Source organism: Rhipicephalus microplus, unplaced genomic scaffold (assembly GCF_043290135.1).
Source record: "Rhipicephalus microplus isolate Deutch F79 unplaced genomic scaffold, USDA_Rmic scaffold_160, whole genome shotgun sequence".
In the NCBI taxonomy this organism is placed as follows: domain Eukaryota; kingdom Metazoa; phylum Arthropoda; class Arachnida; order Ixodida; family Ixodidae; genus Rhipicephalus; species Rhipicephalus microplus.
Genome location: NW_027464731.1, coordinates 107,528 through 122,240, shown reverse-complemented (window position 1 = coordinate 122,240; position 14,713 = coordinate 107,528). Strand labels below are relative to the sequence as shown.

General features: G+C 47.4%; 1 protein-coding gene across 1 annotated transcript in view; it reads left to right on the top strand.

The window, feature by feature from the left end:
- LOC142791309 (uncharacterized) overlaps nt 1-14,713 on the top strand; it is a 129,130-nt gene that overhangs the window by 9,556 nt on the left and 104,861 nt on the right. Inside the window, exon 2 of the mRNA XM_075885473.1 lies at nt 12,320-12,407. Within this exon, the coding sequence (XP_075741588.1) occupies nt 12,331-12,407 (77 nt within the window). The 5' untranslated portion in view covers nt 12,320-12,330. The remainder of the gene's footprint in view (nt 1-12,319; nt 12,408-14,713) is intronic.

Genomic DNA, 14,713 nt, shown 5'->3' with positions numbered 1-14,713 from the left:
CGAAATTTTGGCTTAGATGCCTCGAAACATACAGAAGAGAAGCAGCTCTGCCGTAGTGGTGACCTTGTGAACAGAACAGCCCACACTAGTAATGTTGCAGTCCTCAAGAGCGTCGAGGAGGCTCCAAAATGTCTCTGAGGCTCCCGTGCTTTGGAGAGGCAATTTGAGGCTCCCGTGCTTAAATTCCCTCTCCAAAGTGAGAAATGCCTCCGGGCACTCCGCATTTTCGGACTGGATATTACATACACAGTCAGAACACCTCTGATGCTTGAGGTAAGAGCGGACAAGATAGCCGCACAAGTAGTAAATAACACAGTCCTGTGCTTGTGGGTTTGGAGTACCCATGATCAGGTGCTGTCGGTGTTTCATTCTGTGCAGTAGAAGAGATTTCAGCCAACTTCGCTCGAATAGCCTCCTGGAGTCTTTCGTGGGACGACAGTGTGTCCTTTCTTCCCCTTTTCATGCTGTCTGCAACAGTGGCAAGCACAAAAGTCTGCTCATCACTCACGTTCCCAGTGACACAAGTGCTGATTGGTGTATACAGGCTCGGAAGCCTATATATGTGTGCAAAGCTGATTAGGGTAGGGTGATCCTCATCCCCTCCATAACTTCTTGTCAAATCAAAAAAACCTCTGAAAAAAAAGGAAGACGTGTTTTTTTATAAAAGCAATGTGTGCAAACATGAACGTGATAAACAAAAAGAACAAACGGCTTACCTCTAAAGGATCCTGGTTTGGTTTGCCCGTGAGCACATAACGCGCTCCTTTAGAGAGATCCGTTATGAGGTCCCGTACTGATGCAAGCGTAACATGAAGCGACTCCATTGTAACTTGCGATGTAAACATCACTGTCCCATTGGTGATATGGTTTTCCTTGGTCTTATTTACAGCATCAAGGAACTCCTGGATGACCTTCAAAATAAGCCAGTGAGCAAATTAATTTCACAACAATGCAACAGATGTTATGAAGCATTATCTGTACTATTTCACAACAGTGCAACAGATGCTGTAAAGTATTATCGTTACCTCAACTTCCTTTGACGAACTTGTTATTCCAAACTTCGGAAGCTTCACATTCAGGGCATCGAACAGGTTGTTCACCATGAGGGTGAATTGAGCAGTTCCATGGCAGTCTTTCAGGTCAGACTCCTCTAACGGCTGGTACACTTTTAACCCAATGGCAGTGCTTCGGCTGAAAAGCTGAGAACAACATATATGAAAAATTTGCGGCTTTATTTTTATAAACAAACATTTATGCATATAAACAAGCAGTTGTCAACTATGAAAGGCATCTAAATATGGTAGATAGGGCATTTTTGTTTACCTGTACAGCCAGACTCGCGTTCATCTTTCGCAGATTGTCTGGGCTCACGTGCTTCTTTGTCAATTTCGGAACCACCTGAAGCTGCTGTTTCCCATCTACTTCTTGGAGTCTTCGATAGTGGTCAAAGTTGATTTTATGTTCACCGATCTGCAATGTTTAAAAACAACAATGAGACGAAGAAAGGTGTTCCATTGCAGAAGCCACTCCTTAATTCAGAGTTGCTCACGCATGAAAAATAAGTAAAAACATTCTAATCTACTTACCATGCCATACTTGTGGTGCATGAGATTGTTCCTTATGCACTGGATGATGTGCGGTACATCGCACAGGAAGTAGAGCTGCTGATCAGGTACACAAGGATGGTCAACTCTGTGTTTCGTTTCATGAAGCTTGCCTTTGATAACAAAACATGACCACATGGCCTTGTTGGTGCTGGCACCATCGCTGATAACAGCAACGACTGTTGCATTGTGCTTGTGTAACTGCAAAATGGCTTCTAAAACAAGCCTAGCTAGCACTCTTCCAGCGGCTGCATGTCTCGTAGCAAAACTTGCAATTGGTTGCACCCAGGAGTGAAATAAAGGCACAAACATGACTACCAAAGCGTGGTCGGCTGTTGTTTCCGAGTCATGACCATCTCCATAATCAACGAAGCCATCAACCTTGTAAGTACTCGTGTTAAATGCGACAACCTCTCGCACCTTCATCTCGTCCAGTACTAGCGTTCCGTAGCATTGTACTCCTGCTTTGTTCATCATGAAGGCCCCAATACTGTCAAGAGATACCTTGTTGAAGCCGAATTCACATGGCATTCCTTTCATCATTTGTCTCAGCCTTGTGGTTGTTGGAAGTGGCATGAGCTTCATTTTTGACATTAGTCTATAAGCTCTTGGGCTTGAAATTCTCAATAGAAGACAAGTCGTGAGCCATTCCTGTTCATAACGCCTTCCTCGCGGCGATTTCGCCTTTGCGACTTTCAATGCTGACCTAAAAGCAAGTTGCTGTGCTTGCGGAAGACTTTCCACTGCTTTTTCAACTTTGCTCGCTGAAGCTTTAGACAAACGGCGTCTCAGTGTAGACGCTTCTCTTCTAGCTCTTTCGCGAAACACAGTGGCCCTGATGGCCTTTTTCTTTAGGTTTTGAGTTTCACGTTCAGCCTTCTGTTTTGTGCTTTTTTTTTAGGACGACGCTTCATTCTATCACCAAAGTTTTTTTTTGCATCGAGGGCACAAGTGCTCACCTGACAGCACCATGCATTTCTTGTTTCGCCATACACCCTGCCTTTTCATGGCTGCCTTTGACGATAAAATACCTGGAAACGGCTCACATTTACACCCAGGGCAAATCTTGAGCGCATCGATGTAGCGAAAAAACATTGTTAAATTCTTCTGGCTTGTTAGCAGGGTCGGAATGTTTCCATCTTTCTCGATGTAGCTGCACGGCGGGACAAGCACACCTCTTGAACTAATTTCAGTCGCCAAGTCTTGCCGGATTACAACCGCCTTTTCAATGTACACAACGCCCCCAGACTCTTCGAGATTGTAGAAGATAACTTGGATGGTAGAAGCCCTCACATTCCACGAATCAAATGTCGGGCTGCCCTGCACAACAGCAAGCCAGGGCGCAGTTCCTAGCGTGATAACATCGGTGCATTCATCAACATCCATGCCATCACATGCGTCAGTTTCGTCATACAAATATTTATCACTTTGGCTGGAAGAAGCTTGGGCGGAAACCACTGACCTCGCTTTGGGGGGCTTTCTTGCCGACTTCGGCACCGTTGGTTTTGAGAGATGCTTAGGTACGTTCGGAAAAATTCGAGGTACAGCGCGCTCCTTCAGTGTCCATCTGCCTCGCGGTATCGTTACGGTTTGACCGTTCACTGTGTGCTCGTAGTAGCTTATGATGTCTACAGGCTCGAAATGAATGTCACAGACGTACGTTTTTGGCGTTGCCTTAAAGTTATTCTGTGGAATCGCGTTTTGCCATGCCTTCTGTAAGTCGGGGTCCTTTGGGGGCTTGACAAAAGTCGCGGTCCGGGATTTGCAGCTGCCGAAGCATACCCCGAACGACAGCCGGGCGCGCTGCACGTCGGCATGTCGAGAATCCGCGCTGACACTTCACGGTATCCGCTGCAAAGAGTTCATACCACTGTAGAACGTGTCCAAGCTGGAAGTACAGGCGTGATGAACGTGCGAGCGCCAGCAACACACCAAAAGCACGTGTCTGAAGCAAGCGTCGCCGCTACTCACTGCTTCCCAACCGATCTCAACGGAACGCCAGCGCCACCTTTCGCAAGGGCGACAAAACGACACCGCCTCTCGAAGCGAGTTTGCAAACTGAAAAGTATCTAAAAACGTTGACTACGACCACCGACACGATAAACGACCAAGAGGTGCTAAGCAGCACCGGCCGCACCGCAGTCGCGGTGCGCGGCAACGACTTACACCCAAGCGACATCACGGGATGGAAATTCTCCAGAAAACAAGTAAGCCAACGACTTAAGCCCCAGCTTAACGAAGTTACCCAAAGCAGCAAGCCAACTCCGCAATTTAGCGAAGCTCAAGCAAAACGTATGATAGCGAGAATCACTAAAGCGTCCCGCATGCCGCTGAATTTGCCGCGGGAAGAGCAGAAGATTGTAATACGACCGAGAGGAGGGCTATTCCTAGCGAAAATCGAAGCTGACATCGTAATGCCCGCAGTCATAACAGCAGCCAACGTTCCCAAGACTGCAGTGAAAGCAGATACGATTTGTACTAATCCCACGCAGAACATCATTGTGATCAGCAAGCCCGATGAAGGACGAGCACGTTACTACGCAAGCGTACGCTCCCTGTACATTGGGGGCCGTAGCTACGAAACGCATGCCTACTGCACCGCGCCTCACGGCACAGTGAAAGGAGTAATCCGTGGCATCGCAGTAGAGAACACTGCCGAAGATCTGCATGAGAATATCGTTAACCAAGGAAACCCGCAGGCCCTCGAAGCGCACAGGATTGGAAACACTACCTCCATCGTCATTTTGTTCGCAGGAACAAAGGTTCCCAACTACATAAAGTACGGCTCCATTATAGTAAAGTGTGGATTATACAGACAACACAACGTATGCAAGACATGCGGCAAAATTTGCCATCGAGCCGATGTATGCCCCACGCCGGAAACCAAGATCTGCTTTGCGTGTGGCACGCCTGACCTGGCGGCAGACCACGCGGCGCGATGCAAGCCACGTTGCAAACTGTGTAATGGAGCCCACGCCACGGGCACGGAAGGCTGTACGAACAAATACAAGGTGCCCTTCGTAGTTACTCAGCGCAGATGGGAGCGCAGAAACGCGGCGTCAACGTTTTCGTCGCAAGACTTCCAGCAGCTGCCACCGCAACAACAGAACGAAGCACGTCTATCAAATAGAGGACGCAGCCGCTCGAGGAAGCGGGACAAAAGCAGGGGACAATTGGCGAGCCACGGCAGAAGCACCGACAGCAAGCGCAGGGAATTACAACCGCAACCAGCAGCGACCGGGCAACGTGATAAATGAGGCCCAGGCAGTCAACCCGCAAGCAGCGAACCGCAATCCACTCAACCACGTAGCTGAAGCGAAGGACAACGCCATCCAGTCACTACGCAATGAAAATGCCCAGCTCAAGCGATGTATCGCTGAACAGAGAGCTCAAATGCAAGAGATGAACGTTAAGTTGAACGAACTCGTCAATGCACAGCAGCAGCAGCAACAGGTGACTGCTCAACAGGTGCAGCAGCAACAGGTCGCCGCTGCAGATTCAACCAAGACCCCCAACGCCAACGGAAAACAACACACTCAGCCATGGAGGTACAAGCCCCAGTTCCTACGGAAGCTAACAGCGCAGAACCCGAAACGATCGACGTTGCTAGGACAAGCGAACCGGCACCCAAGAAGCGAGCGCTCGAATACGCACGTGAACGAAGAGTCAACGCTAGGCTGGACAGCCTAGAAGAACGTCAAGATCGACTAGAACAGACCATGAAAGCCAACTACGAAATCCTGAGCCAAGCCATCAAAGTTACTAATGATCGCCTCGATGCAACCAATGCATGCCTCGACACATTGGTGACACCCGTACATGGCATGCAGTCTACCATACAAGGAATACAGACTAAGTTGGATGCACTAATACACGCGCTCATGGCGTCAGGACTAATCCCACAACAGGCCTTCACCCTACCGCAATAATGGACGGGACAATGGCAACAGGCACTGCTAACCACAGAAACAGAGCACAGACACAACAGCATCATCTCCTCATATGGCAGTGGAATCCCAACAGCATACAGGGTAGAAAAGCATTGCTACAACAGTACATACAGCAAAGCACCGAGAGACCCGACGTTATAATACTACAAGAAACGCACAGTGAAACCCCACCGACGTTACAGGAGTACAGATCCTTTGCGAAGCCCCCTTGTGCACGAACAGTTAGGAAAGGCGCAGGGCAGGGGGTCTGCACCTTGGTAAAGAAGAATCTAACTTCAATAGATCACGAGCTGCTACCCAACGGTGCCATCGAGCACAGCACGGTCGAAATCGTCACCGGGAAGTGCAAGCGCCGTGAAAGCACTTTCATAATCAGCGTGTCAACAAATAGTCACGCCAACGATCCGCGCGCGTACTACGTGGACGTGGCAAAGTATCCCCACCGGCCAAGCACGTACGCAGCAGCAGTCATCGCAGCAGACACTGGAGTACTCGCAACGTCGGGAAGCATACGGTGCAAGTCGCCCACGCAAGCCGAGGAGTTTGCAATCGCACTGGCACTAGCGATCCCGGATTTCCGCACGGCCCTCAGCGACTCGAAGACGGCAATAGTCAACTTTGCTACAAACAACGTCCATGGAACCACTGCAAGGGTATGTTCAACTATAGCAAGACCGGAAACCAACATTACCGTCAAGTGGTTCCCTGCGCACGCCGGGGAGCTGGACGTGGGCCCGAACCGCAACGAGGAAGCAGATACGGAGGCACACGCGCTAACTAGCCGTGGGTCTCTGTCAACGCATTCCTCGGAGCCGCAACGACCCGATGCCGAAGACGGAGAGTATTTTATCACAACCTAAGCCGACGTTCTGCAGTGGTACAGAACAAGCAGACGCCTCTACCCACCGCCTCATCGAGACCTACAATGCAGAGAAGCAGCCACACTACGGCAGTTGCAAGTACAAGCCACATGGACCCCCGTCTGGGCAAAGCACGTTTGCGCGGAGGTTTACACTACTGATGTATGCCAACACTGCAAGAAGGCGCGAGCCACCCAGAGACACCTCCTCTGGGACTGTGCACCACCGCCGGGTAACCAAGAAGTAATGCCAACTGCCATAAGCAGCAAAATCATCAGTCGAGAGCCAGGCAACCAAAGAGACGTGGTCCAGCACGTGCTTAGCATCCTGGAACGCCAGTGGCCGAAAGCGGCGCCCCCCCGGGATTGACGCGAGTAGGTTGCTGCTCTGGGACGTCCGAGCACGCTAGTGTCTCGCTTTAATCCCCCTACCCCTTCCCCTTTTATGCCGGATCGTCAATAAAGTTGTTTCACTCACTCACTCGGGCTTGTAGGTTCACGACTTTTGAACAAAATTGTAGCCCATAGCAACAGGACAGACGAAATGGCAGTCGCGTGTTTGACTGCATGCTCTGCGCTACCCGAAGTTTAGTTCATCAAGTGCCGAGACAGTTCATTTGCGGCAGGCACCAAACTTGAGAAGAATGGGTATTTGAACAGCACATAGCACGCAAAGCTTGCGGGCGTAGCGTTAGCGTAAGGTTGTCAAACGAGATTTAGACCTATCGACGACATCATGACCAATGCCTTTTCAATATGCTGTATATCTGCAGGTGATTTGACGTTGGTTTCTTGAAAAATATCAGCGCTGATGTAGTTGTTGTACAGTGAAGTTGTCACGTGTGGCCTTAAAAAAAAATCGACCTAACCCACGTAAGTGGGAATCCGCGTTAAGCCACGAACGCACTAGCGGCGCCGCTTTTCTGCCGAGCATAGAGGAATATCTGCCGCCGACCCAATCGCTCCTTGCGCTATTTCTGCCGCTGGATGGATATGGCTGTACTCTTTAGATCGGGCGGTGGATAGCGCCACCAAGCCGAAATACTGAATAAACCAAACACTATATTTTTTTTTCCCTTAAAAAGTGAGTTTGAGGATTCATACTTTGCAGTGAAGAGTTTAATTTTCACTCGTGCCTTGACTTTAGCCACCAATCACATAACCTCCTTCTAGTTAAGTCTACCCGCTTAGTCTATTTTACCCTCCCGGTCCCTAAACCCCAGTGCTTTGAAAAACTCTGCGCCATCATCCAGGACTATAGGGTGAAGCCCTTTACGGAACATTATCAAGTGTTCGGCAGTTTCTTTTTCCTCTCCACACGCACTGCATACTGTGTCTACCCCTTCGATTTGGCCCGATATGTCTTGGTTCGCAATACTCTCGTGCTGTCCTCAAACAGTAGAGAACTACCCCGAGTATTATCATAGATCCTTTCCTTGGCAATTTTCTCCTTAAAAGTTCGATAGATCTATAGTGTGGACTTCTTAATCATGCCCATTCTCCACATGTCAGTCTTCGTTTCCTTCACTTTCTTTTTAACCGATAGTTCTTTTTGGGTTGGCCACCTGCTGTTTCCACAGTGGCCTATTTCACAGTGCCCTATTTTTCCACAGTGCCCTATTTTTCATCACTGCTGCATTCCTGTTACCTTTAGTCGTCACGTATATTTCGTGATCCCTCAGGTACTCGGTCCCATTGCTTATCCATACGCCCAGATATTTGTATTTATCTGTTATCTCTAGCGTGACCTCCTGTATTCTAAGCTCACTACCTTCGTTGTCATTGAAAATCATGACTGCTGATTTTTCCTTACTGAATCTAAAATCTAACCTATCTCCCTCATTACCGCAGATGTCCATCAATCTCTGCAAATCTTCCTTGTTGTTGGCCATTAGCACTATATCATCTGCGTACATTAATGCTGGTAGTGCCTGATCAATAAGTTTTCCTTGTTTGACTAAAGAGAGGTTGAAGCCCAGTCCACTTCCCTCTAATTTTGCCTCTAATCCTTGTAGGTACATCATAAATAATAAGGGTGACAGGGGGCACCCTTGCCTAAGCCCCCGTTTTACCTCTGCAGGCTTGGATACCTTTTTTTCCCACTTTATAACTACCTTGTTACCTTTATAGATGCCCTTCAAAAGATTAGTGACTACATGTTCCACGCCTAGTGTGTCCAGTATTCCCCACAATTCCTCTTGAACCACGCTATCGTACGCTCCCTTGATATCCAAAAATGCTAGGCACAGGGGCCTGTGTTCCTTTTCTGCTATTTCGATGCACTGCGTCAGTGAGAACAGATTGTCTTCCAACCTCCTGTGTTTCCGAAACCCATTCTGCAGTTCCCCCAGCACCCCCTCATCCTCTATCCATGCCTGCAGTTTTTTTTTTATAATCTGCATCGCCAGCCTGTAGACCACTGATGTCACTGTTATAGGACGGTAGCCTCATCCTCTATCCATGCCTGCAGTCTTTTCTTTATAATCTGCATCGCCAGCCTGTAGACCACTGATGTCACTGTTATGGGACGATGGTTGTTTATGTCAGCTTTGTCCCCCTTTCCTTTATAGATCATGCTTATTCTGCTAAGTTTCCATCCATCGGGAACTTCACCATCGATGATTATTTTGCTCACTGCCTCTCTCAAAGCCTGCTTAGACTTCGGACCTAATGTCTTTATCAGCCCAATTGGCTGATAAAGCCGAAGCAAAGTGCCAATCAGCGACATGCGTGGTTGTCGCCATAGCAATGCACGGAGCTTGTTTTCTTTTTTTTTTTTTCGTCTGTCATTTTTCTCACGCCGTCGTTTTCTGAAGCACGCTGACAACGGCACCACGGACACCGAACGCTTTTTACAGGAGATTAGACTCTACCCCTTCTTATATGACAAAAGGATGCCTGATTATAAAGATAAGGAAGCAAAAATGATCAGATGGGATATTATAGGATCTATGTTTGGATTGACAGGTAAGTGGGGATTGCGTGGCTCATTGCGTGTTGAGCGCAAATGAATTCTCTGTTTTATTCACTCACTTCGCGGCGCATTTCGAGAGCGGCGACGCTGAAGCAACAGCAGACACGCCATCACGGTAACGTTGAGCGTTGCGAGGATGTCGTCGTCGCCGGCCATTGTTCACACGATTGCACCGTAAAGTCGGAGAGCTCAGAACAGACGACGAAAAAGCGCGCGAAATCTCGCTAGCCGCTGTGAGACCGCTCGAGACTGTTGTCACGTGACTCCCGCAGATGTGGCCAGCGTGCCGCTTTTCACCGCTCGGCGGCGAAGACGCGCGTTATGCCGCGGCGGCACGCTTCCCGCTAGTGTGCTCGTACCCTTATGCGAAGCATGCGACCCTCGTCGATCCTCGTTGCAGAAGTTCATCAGCAAGACCTTTGCTTGCCCATACACTACACTAGCGAGACTTGTGCCATGACATCAGCTCTAGTATGCTGCGTGTTGCACGTGACGGAGATGAGGCGGCATGATAACTCACGCCAATGACGTGCATGGACTTGCACTACTGGCCTGCGCTATGGTCTGCTGAGAAGGTCAGTAGACCTACGAGTATATTTATCATGCCACTGTGCTCCTGCAAGAAATTCATACCCAAGATGACCTGTTTACTACACTTGGAAAGAGTAACGAAAATTGTGACTGATAAATCATCGATCTTGATTCTTGCGTTGCACTTTTCGGTAGGTGTTAGGAAGTCTGAGCTCAGGCCTCACAGGCAGCGGCTGGCGCCGTGAACGGGTGTTTAGATGAGCGGAAGTCTTTGTGGAATAGATTTGGAGCTGTTAAAAGGTGTCCTGGACATGTACCTCGCAGCTCCACCAGTCTCACAACGCAGAAACAGCGGAAGTCTTATATAGGAGAGCGCATTTTAATTATATGCAAGGCACTCGCGAAGAACACTAGCCAAGAACTGTCTTCCTTTTTTGCTGTGCGAGCTCTTCCCTGCTGATTGAATGCAGCAATATCAGGGGCCCCACTCAACTACGGCTTTTTGTATATACATTTGCTAATAAAAATTTCTTCTCTCTTTTCTTTTGAGAATTTTCAGATAAGTACTAGCATGAAAAGATGAATTTTGTTTCAGAGTTGGAGTATTGTATAGTCTAATAATCACGTCAAAGAGTTCTGTACAACAAACATGTCGAAGCACTCTTAAGTAAAACAAATTATGTTCCGTACTTTGCCTAACCACATAACAGGAATGCATAATTTTTTTCAGGCTTCATTGGCACTATTGTCGCACAACTCTTTATGACAAAGGCCTTAAAATTCTCTATTCTTTTTTTTTTTGCCTCTATGGTACCAGTGGCAGTGAGACCAAAGGCTGGGGCTGAAATGTTCCTGAAATTGAGGGCTGCAAGAAAAAAAATTACACCATATCCTTGGAATGAATGATGATAAATGGGCAAAGTGTCTGTGCTTCCGTCCATCCCTGTGCATCCGTCTCTCTCGTTCTGTCACTCACACTAGCGCCACCTCTTAGTGAGTCATTCAACCAGGTGATTATGAACTGGTCGCAAAAAACGTGCATTGACAGACTCGCAGCTTTAGGAGCTTCACCCTTAATATAATCAAGCGATCAATGTTTTAGACAAGAGGTCGGCAACGTTTTGAGGTAGAGGGCAGAGTTGCGTGAAGCCCACATGGTCGTAGGGTGCGCAGCAAAATTGGGTGAGGATGTGCACTTTGCAGGGAAAAAAAATTTTGGCAAACTGTCAATTATGACATTCAAAAGTGGAATATAAGGCGTAACTTTGCAGCACACATGTCACAAGGTTGCAAATATTGGGCATGATATAGCAACAACAGAAACCACTCATGTAATGTGAATCGCGGTACTCAACATTTGTAGCCATCTCGTGAAAACGTCAACATCAAGATCGCTCGTCAACAGGCTCTGAAAGATGTGGAGGTGTTTATCGTATCGTTGTGGAGTGGGGGAGGTTGATTGGAGGGGGGGTGGACCGCGCAAAACTGCCCTGATAACTGTAGCTTGCCATGTCGTGCTCTACAGTCTGGAAGGGAGACCACGAATATACAATATTTACGTGAAAAGTTAGCACCTTGAGACAGGGTTTACCAAATTCAGTGCATTTGGTGATGCCACACTGATGTGGCTTGCACAATCTTGTATACGGACAGAAATTTGCATAACTTGGGTGGCCATTTTCATCTGCAGTGACAGAAGAGACAGAAAAGAACTAGAATGGTTGGTGTACGAGAGAGGTCAGGCTGTGCCGCTTGTACACCTTAATAGGTGCGTGTTGTGTATATCCTGACTGGAAGTGAGTTCTGCTAGAATCTTTTGTCTTTGCACATTTGGACATAGATAGCTCTGTACTACTTCGTTTCAGTCTTTTCGTGTGAGAAATGTTCATACTGATGTATTACTGCAGCGAGATAATGTATATGAAGGAAAAGATAAAGATTTGACGTGGAAGATGTGAGTACAGTACATGTCCTGTCCATATATCGTTTTTTGTATTTATTACCATGCTGTAGTAATACATCAGTATGAACCCAGACCAACTCGCCCCCTCCTAGCCTGTATTCTATAATGGATTACAGGTTGGTGTGCTTGTGAGATAGTGGGACAGGTGTTGTGCCACTTCTATAAATTAATGGTCATAGTTGCTTAAAATCGCTTCATATTATTTCTAAGCATCCTATCTAGGTATTCTGTAGGTATGCTTTTGTTATGGGAGTAATACCCTTTTCGTGTTGCCTAATTTGGTAGTCATTCTGGTGTCTTGCATAGTTTGTTTAGTGCACATGTGCAGACAGCTGTATATGCATGCGCAACATTTAGCACTTTATTTTTTACATTTATGGCGTGGTTTCAGTCATAATGTGCTTGCGATATTCAACTGATGGCAAGCGAATTTTTCAGACTGAAGCAAGATGAGAAGTAAAGCGACACCTCGTGTGTTGATGTCAGCCCGTCGGTCACCTAATAGCAAGGGCTTCACCATTGCAAGGTAAGCGAGCATCTTGCACCCAGCGTTGACCATCGAGGTGATAATTGTGACGATAAAGAACGCGGTTATCGAGATTGCACTGTGTGAGCTATCACCAAAAGCAAGCATTAGGCGGTCGTGATTTTTCCTGAAGGCGATCTATGGTGTGTCTACAGTAAGCGTCAGCGAGTAGATGCATTATGATGGAGCCGTGGTCATCAGGAGGGGTTTTATTAATGGGGGCTAAGGACGAAACATATGTAGGACTATGCAAGTGTTCATTGCTGAAGTTATTAGCGGAACCACTGGACGGCAGTGTAGGAAGTGTGCAGCGAGAAAGTGCGTCTGCATTCTGGTGCTTTTTACCGTACTTGTAGGTAATAGTGAAGTTATATTCTTGAATATGTGTAATCCATTGACCAAGGTATCCTGATAAATTCTTGAGTATGTCAAGCCAACATAAGACATGATGGTCTGTAACTATAGTAAAATGACGGCCATGTAGATAAGGTCGAAACTTCTGCACCGTCCACACGACAGCTAAATACTCCTGTTCAGTAATGGTGTAATTCTTCTCTGCGTTGGTCGGGACGCGGCTTGCATATGCAACGACCCTTTCACAGATGATTCATCGCAGTAGAATACCTCCGATTTCGTAACTGCTAGCGTCAGTATGCAGGAGTGTGGGTGCTGTTTCATCGAAATGGCAATGTACTGGTTCAGATGTGAGAGCATTTTTTAAGATGGCTAAAGGCTCATTTTCAGGCAGGAGACCACTCAAAGCGAACACCGCAATCGAGTAATTTGTGCAAAGCTGCCGCTATCGACGCAATTGTCTCGTATGAATCGGCGGAAGTATCAAGCCAGCCCAAGAAAACTGTGCAAGTCCTATGTCCTTTCGGGACAAGGAAAAAGAAGAACCGTCGATATTTTATCGAAATCGGGACGAATTCCATCGGTACTCACAATGTGGCCTTAAACATTACTTGTCTTGCCGGCGAAACGGCACTTTTTCGCGTTCAGCTGAAGGCCAGAGGTACCAAGGCACATAAGGACTTCGTCTAAACTGTGTAAGTGTTGAGAGAAGGTTGACGAGAGAACAATGATGTCGTCCAAATAGCACATGCAAGTCTTCCACTTCGGGCCATGCAGAACGGCGTCAATCATGCACTCTGATGTTGCGGGTGTGTCCATCTAGTGTCGAAAACGTCATCTTTTCTTTATCATCCTGATGCATCGGTATCTGCATGTATCGCGAATGTAGATCCAGACTCGAGAAGTATTGAGCTTCCTGTAGCGAATCTAAGGTATCATCTATACGTGGCATAGGGCATACATCCTTGCGCGTGATCTAGTTCAGCACACGGTAATGCAGAAGCACACAGAACCATCTTTTTTTCAAACCAAGACGACAGGTGATGACTAAGGGCTAGCAGAGGGGCGAATTACGTTCCGTCTCAACATGTCAACGTTTTCTTCAGTAACCTTTCACTCAGCTACAGATACGCGATATGGCTGACGACGAACAATGGACGTACCGTCAGTCTCAATCCGATGCGTGGTGACGCACGTCTGTCTCAATAGGGAGAATGGGCGTCAAACGAAGCTTCGTGCTTAGTCAGTTAGGCAAGCAACTGTTGAGTCTGCAAAGGGGTCAGGTTGGAACTGATGGTAGCTTTGAGGGTGGAGATGAATGGGAAACGTTCAGCAGGATCTGGTGGAGCAACGCAAGCCAACGTTAAGCCCTTCTGAAGCAGAATTTTTCCAGACGTCAGATTTGATGCGCAAACGAATGCGAAGGTATCGTCCAAACGTACCAGGCCTGATGCGAAAGCTATCCCTCTGGTGACGCAGTGGACGCAGTGTACGGAGTGTTGTACCAGCACATCGCCGCTGTCGGTGACATCAGACGGAAGTGTAACAATTCGATGACTGTGCGAAGGTATCTCAGTGTCTTCTTCTGCATAAAAACAAAGTGGCGTCATCTGCGTGAAACAAATAGGAGGTATCGTTCATGTGGATAACACATTGCTGGCAGCAGATGAACGCGGTTGCCGTTGAAAGAAAGTCCCATCCTAATATTAGCTGTTGAGCACACAAACTAAGCATTGCACATTGTACACAATGTAGACGCAAACAGTGCACATAGCAGAAGGTCGAATGGCATCTTCTTGCGCAGTGAGCGAAATTGGTCCATCGTAGGGCGTAGTAACATTGCAGAGCCGTGCACACAAATCTCTGTGAATGATTAACAATTTAGCACCAGTGTATATTAATGCCTCCACTTCTATGCCTTCCACTAAAACAGATAATTATATTATAAGGAT